This window comes from Macrobrachium nipponense, chromosome 9, assembly GCF_015104395.2.
Source record: "Macrobrachium nipponense isolate FS-2020 chromosome 9, ASM1510439v2, whole genome shotgun sequence".
Classification (NCBI taxonomy): Eukaryota; Metazoa; Arthropoda; class Malacostraca; order Decapoda; family Palaemonidae; genus Macrobrachium; species Macrobrachium nipponense.
The window spans coordinates 53,239,462-53,253,079 of record NC_061110.1 but is presented as its reverse complement, the minus strand read 5'-3'; the positions used below and the strand labels follow the sequence as shown (position 1 = coordinate 53,253,079).

The following is a 13,618-nucleotide window of genomic DNA, read 5'->3' as shown; positions in this document are numbered from 1 at the left end:
TTCATGGGTCCTAAAGGAAACCTAACAGTGATTAAAGGAGTCCTCAGATTAAGTTCTTGTTTTATCGGCAGTGTCTGAAACTTACTCTTCTCAGAGAGTGAGGAGGAGCTCAATGGTGATTCATTCGAAAGCTCAAGCCCACTCTAGGGTGTAACCTGTCTTGAAAACAGGCTTTGAACTCTATCATACCTGTTCAAGTCAAGGCTAACCTACAGGTTTGCAGTCTGTGGGCAGAGAAAGGTCAAAATCCCCCCTCTGACACTGACAATCTTTGGTATTTTGCCCTCTCCTCCTCCTTCCAAAAGTCCCTGGAAAAGGCAAAGTCTGTCATCATATTCAGCCCGACTACTAGGCTGAAGTGAACATGAGCACACACTGCCTTTCCTAGCAGAATGGCGCTGAGCATTGCGTTGTGTGGTATGTGTTTTCTGGAGTAGTCCCAGGCCGTAAATGGTATTGGCCCATTTGCACACAGATGTATGGTCATGTTCACAATGGTCAGGAGGCTGAACACAAACACATCCTAAGACACACTGATTGCTCATGAAAACTATGACAACCTGTAGTTTGGGGAAGTACAGGCTCTTTTCTAAATGCTTCTGAAGAAACACAAACACTACAGGACTTAATGTGGGTTCTTCTCTCCCATGCAAGGCATGCAGGTGTTGGGATCAAGCATGACCATAGTAATGTAACACAGACCGGTTATATGCAATCTCATACGCCTATCCACCTACATTGTCCACAAATGCCTGCAAAAGGTGCTGGGATCACTGTTACTCTTAACAGAAGAGTGATGGCTGTGACAAGACTTCATAGCCTTCTGGTGGATGGCAGCCTTTTGGGTTTCTATCTACACTTCCACTGATCTGGAGATGAGGGCAAGGGTAAGGAAGGTACCCATGAAGGAGTAGGAGCTGTCAGAGTATCTACAGCATGAGCAGCAGGAACTGCAGGAACACCAGGAAAGTCCATAGCTGATGTGCATTCAGGCTAGGAGGGGAAAGGCAGGCACAAGTGATAAGATCTACTGTGACCAAGGTGAGCGGGGAACTTTTTTTAAAGCTAAATGTTCAAGGAAGATATAACATGAGAGGTCTCTTAATATGTCAAGAGAAGGTCACAACACCTTCAGCGGCTGTTTCTTGGGGATGTCTGAGAGTAGAAGTAGATGATGGGAGAGGTGAGTAATGCAGTGGGAGTTGTGGAGATGGCAGCAATTGGCGTTGTGCCAGCAAAAGTGAGCTGCTCAGGTCAAGCCAATTGCTCATCATCTGATATATTCATACTCTCCTGGGACTGAGCAGGGGAGAATATGGTGGACACTTTCCCAGGAGAAGTAGTTGGGGTTAAGGCAGCCACAGAAAAAGTGTCTTCTTTATCTTCTTCCTCCTTGATCTTGGGCAGGTAACCAAGAGACATACTCAATGCAGCTAAAATGCTGTGTACACTCCTGACCCTTGCAAGCTGCAGACAAAGAATGAGGGTCGATTGTTATAGGCAACATAAGCAAAGGACACACTCACCCATGCCTAGAACATCTTCACTAATCCTTCTTTCTTGGGATTGAATTCTCATTCACCATCATTCCAATCACAATCACAATGAGCACAGTCCACAAACAAGACAAAGCCATCACCTACTTAAACAAAGAAATACTGAAGAAGTTCCAACAACAGCCGTAATGACATAGATACTCCAGTATGTCTGCAAGACCATGAAGAAAAAGTGACACCGACCACTGAGGGAGCTGGTTAGCTCGCCTTTCTATCCCTTGTTCTCTGTTTATTAATTACTTGTTACTAAGCTTTTGGAACAAACTGAGGATTTCGTTCTTATTGGAACAAAAATGACTTCAATCAACTATGGTAAAAGCATTATTAAATCAATTCACCTTGCCCATTTATAAAATTATTGTCATTCCCAAGTAGAAGTTTTTTATGTGTATTCATGTAGTTAGGATTTTTTCATAATTGATAGTAGTTATTACTGAAGTTGATAATTATTGCTAGTAATATTATTTTAATATCTTTCACTGTTATTATAGTTACCCAATGTTGGTCATATTAACATCTTTACCACAACCACCACCACCACCACTACTACTACTACTACCACTACTACTGCCATTATCACTTAACCCAGAATAATGCACTATGACTTTTCCAGCTTCTCTCATTAAATGAAATAAGAAAGAATGAAATATTTCAAGCTTTATACATACTAGAACATATGGAAGTATATAAAGCTTACCTTTCCTGCCTCTTCTGCAGAAGGATCAGAAGAGAGATGGATCAAATCCTCTCTTGATTCTGGTGGTGTGAATAATGGTGTCAGGCCACCATGAGATCTTCTAGGCTGTCGAGGTGCAAGCAGTTCCTGCTGATGCTTTGGTAAAGTGACTGTCATTATATCCTTCTCATGGTTATTACCCATACTTCTGCCCTCAATGGAAATACCGCGGTGTTGATATTTGTTGTTATGTGGATGTACAATTGTTTCGTGTGAACCTTCTGGGGGAGAATGAACTAAAGTAGGTGCTTCTGATGTTTCAATTGGACCAGATGGAACTAATATAGCCCCTTTACTTTCTTTAGCAGGCGAATGAAGCAGTTTGTCTGGATGCCCTGACAGAACTGACTGAAATTCTTCCGAGTCTTTAATGGGGGAGTGGAGCACGTGATCATTGTTTACAGAAGAAACTGGCCTCTGCTCTTCAGGAACTGCTGTGATACCAGCAAGCGGTATATCTCTTTGTTCTGAAAGTGTTGCTGCATTTTCAGGAAAATGGCTGGAATGGGTTTTGTGATGAGCCTCAGTTTCATCATTTATCTGACTGTATAATTCTTCAGCAGCGGATGAACTCAAACCAGTTCTTTGTAAACTATGGTCCTGAGGCAAAACTTCTACAAATACAGAATGGCTTTCAGATGAAATTTGTGGTAGGAGTGTTGATAATGATTTTGCATCATTAAATTCCTGTTGATATATGTCTGCAAGAATGTTCTTATTGAATTCATTATTTTGATTATGAAAATTATCAGTCAGCTTTCCTTCAATATTGCTTGCGTTAACTGAATTAAGAGGATTCTCATTGATATTTGAAAGATTTTGGTTATGAAATGTCTGGTTTTCATGAATTGTGGCTATGACTGGGTTTATCTGAGGGTGTGTTTGTTCCAAGCCTGTCACATTCTTTTGATCTTTTGTTATACGAGTTTGCATTACTTGCATGTCTTCATTTAAATGCGCCAACTCCTTTGCAGTAGTGTTAGAGACTTCAGTGTTTGATTGATCTTGGCTAGAAACTGTTAGTGCTGAAGTGTTTCCTAAAGTATGGAGTGTACCTGACTGTAGAGCACCATTCAGTGGTCCTTTGATAGAGTCTTTAACTGCAGAAACTGTTACTGATTGGGAAATTTCTGAAAATTTAGGCCGATCAGTTATTACATATCTATCTTGAATATAATCAACTGGTTCATGGAGATGGGAAATTGTTTTTGCTTCAGATGATGTTTGGTCTTGAGTGTTTCCAAATCTTTTAGGCCTATCAGAGTCTCCAGTTCCAGCCTGAGTTTCTTCTAAAATACCAAATTGTACATCTTTCAATTCTGTTTTCTCAGTGCCTGTTGACATATCAAATTCCCTTAATCCATTAGATAAGGACTTCTGGCTGTGAAGGTCTGGCACACCTTGTGAGGTTTCTTCATAAAGCCCAAGCTCTTCATTATCATTACTGAGATGAACCAGATTCTCCTGTTGAATTGTGTCATTTGAGTGTTCAGAGTTTACCAGTGTTTATTGTTCTCCTGTTGAATTGTGTCATTTGAGTGTTCAGAGTTTACAGTGTTATTTGCTTCTGTTGATACAGTTTCATAAAAGTTCTCTAAACCTTGGGACAAACTGTGTCCTGACAATTGTATGGAAGTCTGGGAGGGAGGTTCCTCATTGTGGTTTGGAGGCACCTGAGCCTCTTTGGGTTCATATGATATATCCAAGTCAGGAGGAAGAATATTCAAAGTATAAAATGCTCCAGAAATTTCAGATGACCTTGGAATACCATAGGATCTTTGAATAAGATGAAATAGGTCATCTGCACTAACAGATTGGTGTGGAATAGGTGGTAGAGTGAGAGGATCTCTTTCAAATCTTCGATCTGGTTGAGAGGAGTCAGGGGAGAGTTGTGGCTTTGTTTCAAGTCTTGGTCAGTGAGTGCCACAGAAAAATTGTCTGCTGAAGTTTCAACAGGTTTTTCCTCTTCTAAGAGTTGTGTGAGATTTTGTTCCAAGTGCGGAGCACTCTCTTGTGCTTCTTGAGTTTGTTCTCCATCTTGAGCAGTTATTGGCGAGAAGTCTTGATTTCCATCCTCTTCCACGAGATCATCAGGAGGCTCATACGGCACACTGTGCGCACAGTATGGCGCAATTCCCAAAGCGACGAGCATAATAATTCCAATCCCCTGGTGGAAGAGAGAGATGATTTCAATATTAAGGCTGAAGTATTGAGTAGGAATTCCATACAGAATATATTCTTGGTATCATTTACACACAATGCACACAAATCAGGTAAGGCTTGAAGTGAAAACCATACAGCAGACCACAATTACTACAAAATATTTGCTTGTCATTTCTTTTTGCTTATGATTCAATATTAAAATCAATGGTAAATATGATGCTGATTTACTACAAGCATTTCTCCTCACAAGCAATAAATTTTATATAGTATACGTGCAAAAGTGCAAAAAAGTTTAAATGTTAACTCACATCTCTTATGAAATGAATTTTCCAACTATTAAACCTGTACTGGAACCCCAGTTCGTCATGTGCTAGCGGCAAATTCTAACAAACATAATTGAAGTTTCGAAACTAAATTTTAGATGTATTACATTGTAAATCATTATATTACCAATTGCCATTCGGAAGGTGCAGTTATCAGATTCATTCCCAATACAAGTGCTCAAGTAATAGTAATATGAAAGATCAGTTTGTCGTTTTCAAAACATTTCAAAAACCACTCATATTCTCAAGATTTTAGTTTTTAAAAATATGTAACCCAAGATGGCTCTAAAAACTTTCAGAACAGTACTTTCGGGATAATTCTAGTATTGTTTATCGTAAAATTAAGTGTCAAATATCGCAGGTATTTCGTTTCGCTGTCTTATCTCTCTTTCCTTCTCATCAAGTGTGAAATCTTAGCTCATGTCAATGTTTTGTGATCATTCGTCGGTTTTCTCCCCTTCTCCAAAGCACCATTGGAGTCGTACTTTCGCTATGGAGGCTCTCCGGCGGGAGTAAGTGGCGGACCGACCGAGTCAGACATGCTTCGTTCAAAAGCCTCTCGATGGGATGGGAATCCTTACTCTAGAAATAGTACTTGCTGAAAAAGGAGAGAGCAACACTGCAGCCACACACGTACATGCTGACATACGCACATAGTACTAACACACACACACACACACATATATATATATACATATATATGTACGTTTTTAAATGTTTTCATATTGGCGCGAAAATTACATATCCTGTTTATTAAATAACTATTATTTTCGCTCGTAAGACATGTGTGTATTCATTTTTTTTGCCTGTATTATTAATCCGTTATGAGAGATGATAAACTGAAACTAATACAGTGATATACCCAAGTAGAAACAAGTAAACCAGGGTTGACTGGTATATCGCAAAATTTTGGGTAAGTTACTGTAGAGGTGCAGAAGTTGTTAATCTTGAGGAGGAAGTGATCAGTTTATTGTTCGTTATTATCTATATAGTCATTAACTGCCATTCACAAACATTGGAAGCCTGTTAGCTAAAATTCTAAATGTATTAGTATATATGCGTTATCTTCTAATATGGAGCGTTTTCTGTTTCAAAAATACATTTCATGCTCAGTCTCATCGTATTTCAAATAAAATACAACATTTTGTAAAGCCTGAAGATTAACTTTGAGATAAAATATATGTAATATATATATATAGGTATATATATATATATATAATATATATCATATATATAATACTATATATATATATTATAATATATGATATATATATATATATATATATATAATATCATATATATATCTGCAGTATCTTCCGCTTCAAGTCTTTCTGCATAACTTGCGGCATTTCGCCCAATTTTCTGAAGTTACACAATTTCAAGCCTATTGCAAAGAGCGTTTCATATATATATATATATATATATATATATATAGATATATATATATATATATATATGAAATGTTCTTTGCAATAGGCTTGAAATTGTGTAACTTCAGAAAATTGGGCGAAATGCCGCAAGTTATGCAGAAAGACTTGAAGCGGAAGATACTGAAGATGATGATTCAATAGAACTTCTCACAGATTCCTTTATAAGTAAACTGGAATATCCCGATGAAGAACCTATGTGTACTGTATATGTAAACCGTTGCAGAATATATCTGGATATCAATACTCAAATTCCAATTGTTAGGTTTTCATACTTGCCATATTGCAATGTTTTCAAAACAAATTTTTACTATTTTCAAAATAAGATTTCCTATTGAATTTCGGAGCAATATTTACCATATTATATACAATACACCATATCTGTACGCAGAATTAAGAATAATTTTGAGATCAAATATGAGAGAGAGAGAGAGAGAGAGAGAGAGAGAGAGAGAGAGAGAGAGAGAGAACAGCAAACGATGAAAGAGATTAAACTGACATGTGACATTGTGGAAGATAAAGCGAAAGGTAGAATTATGCAGGATGTTTCTGTGGGTGCCCCCACCCACACAAACCTGGTTTAGGTTTCCAGAGACTTGGCAGCGTTTTGCGAAATCTCTCCAAGTAATATTTTATTCTATTATTTAAAAGTGACGTAAAGTGCTAATAATGGGTTGATTTCATGAGCGTCTTATCTTATGCCTGTCTTTCGGGTTCCCTTTCATACAGAATGAACGGATCATCCGCACAATTGTTTTGAAAATGGGGTATTGTGGCTTTTCACCCATTTAGCCACCCTGAGCCGCCACGAAGGATTGGTTCGACTAAAGCATGGCAACCAGTTACTAGAAGAGTCAGTGTTATCCGAAATAACGACATTCCTTTAAAAGATCAAGTATCCCGCAGTTATCATTCCATAGCTATCAAATTCCTCCGCCGTCACAACGAAACATGAATGACAAATCTGTCCGATTTTGCCAGCCAGAGTCCAGAGCCTGTTCAAGTCCAATAGGTACTACAGAAGATTAGTCCAATAGCCGAGTGACCCTGTCAATTTACTTAGATCAACCGAACAATGAACTGAATGATTGTAATTTCATTACACATTGAAACCTCAATATTTTCATGAGTAGCAACTTGAACAGCTCTGACTTTTCTTCAACAACAGGGGCCAGATTTAAAAACCAATGTGAGCAAGTGTCCAGACACTGAAATTCATACTGAGGGTTTGAGGGCAGGGATGGGAAAATTTCTGATTCCTCGCGAATAGAGAGGCAAATACAAGAGGTCGATGTAGGAGCTAGTTTCGTGATGAACAATAATTGTTAATATATGACTCGCAGTCATCTTGTATTATGAAGCGTGATGGTTTTACCGTCCCTTGATTCTTCAGTAGCGCAGTTGTATCATAAAGTCAGCGTTTGATTGACTACGGAAAGTTCGATGACCACAAGGGAATGATGCGTTTAGTACTGACAGGTGGCACCAAATCTTAATACATAAGAGTAGTTTCCAGTACCGAGCAAACACTTTTGAACCTTTGAACTCACAAATTAATTCCAAAAACAGTATCAGCACCTGCATTTTTTAAATTTCAGGGGGCGCCGGGCAGGAACTTGAGACGCGCATGTTCATTCCTTGTGCTGGTGTCCAGGCAGTAATAATAATGAGGCAGCGCCTGGTGTCGTCCCTCCTTCAAACAGAAGGTGTCATTTATCCCCGGGAGCCTTTGAAAATGTGTCAGAAGCCACAGTCCTTGACAGTGGAATACAACCATATTTTGATCGTGGTCAAGTATGTGGTTTCAAGGTAATCCTTTAGAGGTATTCATTCCGTGGAGACACGCAGGAACGAGGCTTTCCGTTTTCCCTAAAAGAAAAATATTGAAATGGCTTTGTCTACCTGTCCGCATTTTTTCTGTCCGCCTTCAGATCTTACAAACTACTGAAGCTAGACAGACGGCAGCATTTTCCGGAGGCGTTTTGGAGCAACTGAGCGCTGGCCGCTAGTGGCTGATAGCATTGTACGCTGTACAGAAAATTCAATTGAGCATCTTTTACTTCTGTTAGATCATCTTAATGACGACCGACATCATCCTTGACACAAACTGGATTCTTATCATTGAAGAATGAAGGCACCATCGCTTTGACAATTAAGCCGAGTTTGTCCAGCAGACCGAAACTGGTAAAAAGAGCTTTTGGACCATGACTCAGCGAGACTTGCATCTCACGTCAGCCACCTTTGCCGTGACCAGCGGTTTTTCCCCATCAAAAGGAAGGAGAAGAGTAGCATCACACACAATATCCAGAGCAGGAGAGGAAAGTAAAAAAGTAAAAGAAACAAAATAACCGTAAAGGAAAAATATCCGAACAACTTCTTCACGGTCTCTTAGGCCTTCCATAACTCGAGGAAGATATAACATAAACAGAAAACAAATACCTTTGCCAATGCTAAAATTTTCCAACTTTCGTTACCATTGTTCAGCCAACCACCACCCCTGCCCCCGTTACTTCTTAAGATGCAAATGAGACATTGCTAATTTCCGTAGGACCTTATTACGAGGGGTGATGATAAGTTAGACTTGGCTCTTACTTCTACAGTAAGGCGCCTAATGGATGTCCCAATGTTTATTATACAGATGCGTATACGAAGACACATACAAACACATAAAGTCTATTACACTTATAAATGTATATTATATGTGTATGTATATATAAATATTTTTGTCTATATAATGTATAAATATGCACATATAAGTGTGCGTGTTTATATACTATACATACACACATATATAGCGTGTGTATAAATGCATAAATATATTTGTATATATATATATATATATATATATATATATATATATATATATATATATATAGTTATAATAATTACCGTGATTCATATATATACATCAAGCTATAAATGTCCTTTAAGCTATCTCAGAATTAAGGTATTTTCATATATGTTAACCGAAGGGGAATTTTTTAGTTGATAAGAAATTCGTCGTCTCACGGGCGGGAACCATCGAACCAAGAAATACAAGACGCACAGTGAAGCCTTAGACAACGCAGCCACCGCGAATTAAATATTAAATGACATTTGTAGCTCGATGTATATATATATATATATATATATATATATATATATATATATATGTATATATATATATATATATATATATGCGCGCGTGTGTGTGTGTACGTAATCGAAATCTTGATAACAGTGCCTCAGGTTTTTAAATTTTCCTTACATATATATATATATATATATATATATATATATATATATATATATATATATATATATATATATATATATATATGTGTATGTATATGTATATGTATATAGTATATATGGAAAAAAAAATGGAATTGTGTTGGAAATTGTCATGGCGCCGTCTCTAGTATCACTCCATAAACTTAGCGTAGGTATTGAATCATACATAACAATACCAATTGATTCCTCATGAAAACTACTCATCGAAAAACCAACACAAATGGGAGAAGGCTCTGTCTGTCCTCGTTTTGTTTCCTCTGATTTCTTGGGCAGTGAAAATCTTACGATGAATATATATCGTCAAAAGTTACTATTACCTTAACTCACTCAAATAAGCAAACCCCGTTAATGACACTGGATGGGTGTGCTCTCACTGCGAAAGAACGTACCTTTGCATTCACCATTGTTAATCAACTAATAAAGAAAATCCACAGATTCGTAGCTCAAGGATCGAGTGGCATAGAAGCAGTCCCACCAGATAGACACCGTTCTGCCTTCGCTCCCAGCGCTCGCCAATCACACACTGAGCTTCTTCTCACTTTCCGCTCTTTTATATGCTGCATGTCCTGCAGCGCTTTCTGATAATGATATCAGAGAGAGAGAGAGAGAGAGAGAGAGAGAGAGAGAGAGAGAGAGAGAGAGAGAGAGAGAGAGAATGATTTGCTAACTTTCCGATATCAGTGTGAACAGAAAATTAATAGCCCTGAAAATAATAGCCTCATTGGTATGATTGTTATTGTTGTATTTCGAAAAAATTGAATCCGCTCAACAAATTACAGTACATCAACTGAGTCGTTTTATCCACGGGCTCTTGACTGGGCAGCATTCCAGAGGAAGACCATCTTTAAACAAAAATAGTTTCGTGGCACAGAGTCTAGGATCTATGTAAGTATGATAAATATAAATTCAGAAAAAATTATTTTCATGCGTGAACACTCAAATAACTGTCCAGGTGGTTTGAAACGACTATAGTGACAACACTTCCAAGGCCTTTCAGCCAAATAGGTCGCGTGATAAAATCGTCTTAGAATAATGCTGGTCAAAACTGATGTCTGGGCCACACTTCCTCCCATGCACAACGTTAGAATAGTTTTGACTGATCATTTCAGCAATTGAAAAAACAAGAAAGGTCTATTGCGATTAAGCCATGGATCTGTAGGACATATAATAGAGCAAAAAACCTCTGAGCGTGATCAAGCCAAGTAACAAGTTTACCCGAGAAAAGTTGTTACTGTTACTTATGCCTACCACGTAGATGATCATTGTGAACGTCCAGATTCATGTAAAATGGCAGACAGGTATTACATGGAGATATAAACGAGTGGAAATTGTCTTGTATAAATAAGTCACTCATTAATACAAATTTTATTTTCCTGGTTGATTCTCATTTATGGAAATTATGGCCTTTGTAAATGTCTGTAATTTAGCTGCATAGATGCTAAATCATTTTTACTTCTTCAAAGAGGTTATTTACACAGTTGCTGAATCAGTTTGTAGTTGTCACATAATAGTCAGATTAAAAGATTTGTCACAGCAGTGCGTGAGTTTTTTTTTTAATTCGATTTTTAAGTACGATGAGGAGTCTAATTTCTTCAGTGAATTTTTTTCATTTCTGTCACAAATTTTTCTAGATCCATATATACTATTTGAAGCTTTTTTCTATTAGTTTCAAACTTCTTTCATAGATAACAAAGCAATTGCTCCAATTTCCTCTTTCTCTTTCGAAACGAATACTGCTCATCGCCTAAGAGTCCGGCACCCAAGAGTCTTTCTCTCTCAGTCCAGCTTCCACCATTGAATCTCCTCTTTATTTTCAGAATGTTACAAATTTGCAGTTTTCTTCACTACCTTTTATCACTTTAAGCTTCACACAAAAGAGCAAATTATCATTCCTTTCATCTATTGATTGGAACTGTTTCCCGAACCATACATTCCTTGCACACTGAATCACAGCACCAGATGGCAGCGCCTCTCCTGTGCCCTCATGAACGCTGAGCACCTGTCCATTGTCCTTCCCGCGTCCTCCCTCAGCAGTCTCTTCACTTCCACAAGTCTCCACCAATTCTCACCTGCCACGTCCACTCCTCTATTATGCAGCAATATCTGTCTTCTGTTCTCTACATTCAAGATCCCTGAGGTCTCACACCATTCTCCATTTGAATCTTGTGCTCTCATAATTTGGTCATTAACTTTTGAGTTTGTTTTTGTTTCTCTAGAGGGCAACTTTATTTCCTTTAAAAGTATTTGCTCAGATTCATCTCTGAACGCTTCATGTGCTCCATCACTCCTTTATTATTTTGTTTCTTTATTACCTCCTTCACGCTCTTTTAAACGGCAACATGATTCATGTTTTTCATGCACGTGTGCCTCAGACAATCTTTGCTTTTTATATTAAACCTGAGATTTCAACTTCCCACTACAGACTAAACTTTATTCCTAGTTCTACTCTCCTATGTCTACAAACACTCTGTGCCCCATTAACTGGTTGTTCTTATACTTGAGTGTTTTGAACCTTAGCCCGTTCGTCATCCATCCTCTCTTATAACAGCAATTCTTATTTCTTATGAAAGTCATGATCTTGCAAATTTTTCATAAATATTTTCAGCCTTTCCTCTCCAGCTATACCTCGTAGGTCTTTTCACTTTCACTTTACACACTCACAAGTGAGTTAAACTTTGTCGTTCTTCTCGTAACCTGTGCACCCATCAGCTCCCTCCTCCATATCCATTTGCTGACAAAATCTATATCACTTAAAAAACCATCACTTTTGTAAGTGTTCCATTCAGAAAATATGCCCTTCTTGTATATATATATATATATATATATATATATATATATATATATATATATATATATATATATACATACATACACACACACATATATATATATATATATATATATATATATATATATATATATATTATATATTCATATAAACATTCACCCAAGCGCCTTTTACCCTTAAACGGATGCCTTCAGAAGGTTTAACATTCCGGTTCTCAGTAATTACTTGGGGATGACATTGTCAGTCCAGTGTCATTTCAAATATTGCCTGACAGTCTGCCACGGGTGGTCTCTTAATTGCAATGTTCCGATACTGGGGTTGTCGGTGGTCTATACACAACACATTTATCGAATGCAGAATCTAGGCCAAAGGCCAAACACTGGGGCCTTTATATATATATACCTTGTAAGAAGGACATCAATTAGAAATACATATATGTATACTTTATGAGTAACATACACAAACTTCTTGTACAATGCATTACTATACAAGAATTATAAAGTAATAAAGAATTGTGTAGAATAAGTCAGACTTACAAATTGTCCAAAGTTTCTATGAAAAGAGAATCTATTGTTGTTTGTAACTATACAAGAGAGAGAGAGAGAGAGAGAGAGAGAGAGAGAGAGAGAGAGAGAGAGACTCATTGTTTAGGGCGTTTAGTGAATCGAATTATCGGTCAAGATGTGAGCGAAGGCCTCCCTACATGGAGAACGCGGCCTGCTTCCTGACGGACAGACCGCTTGGAGAGCAAATCGTGGACGGACAGAGGCAGCTGTTTGTTTTCGCTTTGTTGCCGTGCTAGAATCCACTTGGAGTTGTTCCTCGCAGCAGTTCCCTGCTACCACTCCCTTTCCCTTTCTTTCTCACTTTCTCTTATTCCCTCCAGCATTTCAATAATTCTTTTTCGAAGTCTTTTTGTCTGAAACAGACAAGATCCTGTTCTCAGATGATCGCTTTCCTTTTCATGGCGTTCATATGAAATTCATAATTACATGGAACCCGAGTTTTTTCAGTTCTCTCCTTCTCTCCAGCTCAAGGTCCCTCTTTTGTATTATTTCCTTAACAAATGCAATTTTGTAAGCCAAGTCTGGGTCAATGCTTTACTTAGCGTGTCATCTTCCCCCTTTAATATATTATATTTGAATGAATATTTCTCGTTGAGTTCTGTCATATCAATATAATTTTCCGGAGATAAAAAGCTGCCCCTTTAACATTCAGTTTTACCTTGAATGATCTCGGTTCTGTACTGGGAGTCAAAAGCCATTCCTCTCGTGCTTCATTTGACGATTATTCATATCATTTTTTATGAAGTGTTACCGCGCAAGCAAACCGGTTCGACACTTTCACCGGGC

The 13,618-nt window shown here is 37.9% G+C and overlaps 2 protein-coding genes across 2 annotated transcripts in view; both read right to left on the bottom strand.

Annotated features, from left to right (window-relative positions):
• The window catches only part of LOC135218576 (uncharacterized), a 31,323-nt gene extending 27,537 nt beyond the window's left edge, over positions 1-3,786 (bottom strand). The window contains exon 1 of the mRNA XM_064254980.1: positions 2,254-3,786. Coding sequence (XP_064111050.1) covers positions 2,254-3,636 — 1,383 coding nt within the window. The 5' untranslated portion in view covers positions 3,637-3,786. The remainder of the gene's footprint in view (positions 1-2,253) is intronic.
• A 24-nt stretch (positions 3,787-3,810) lies between these two features.
• On the bottom strand, positions 3,811-10,000 carry LOC135218575 (uncharacterized). Its single transcript, XM_064254979.1, has 2 exons — positions 9,868-10,000; positions 3,811-4,459 (listed from the first exon to the last, which is right to left on the bottom strand). The coding sequence occupies exons 1-2, from the start codon at positions 9,880-9,882 to the stop codon at positions 4,016-4,018; spliced, it is 459 nt and encodes a 152-aa protein (XP_064111049.1). The 5' UTR covers positions 9,883-10,000; the 3' UTR covers positions 3,811-4,015.
• Positions 10,001-13,618: the final 3,618 nt, after the last annotated feature.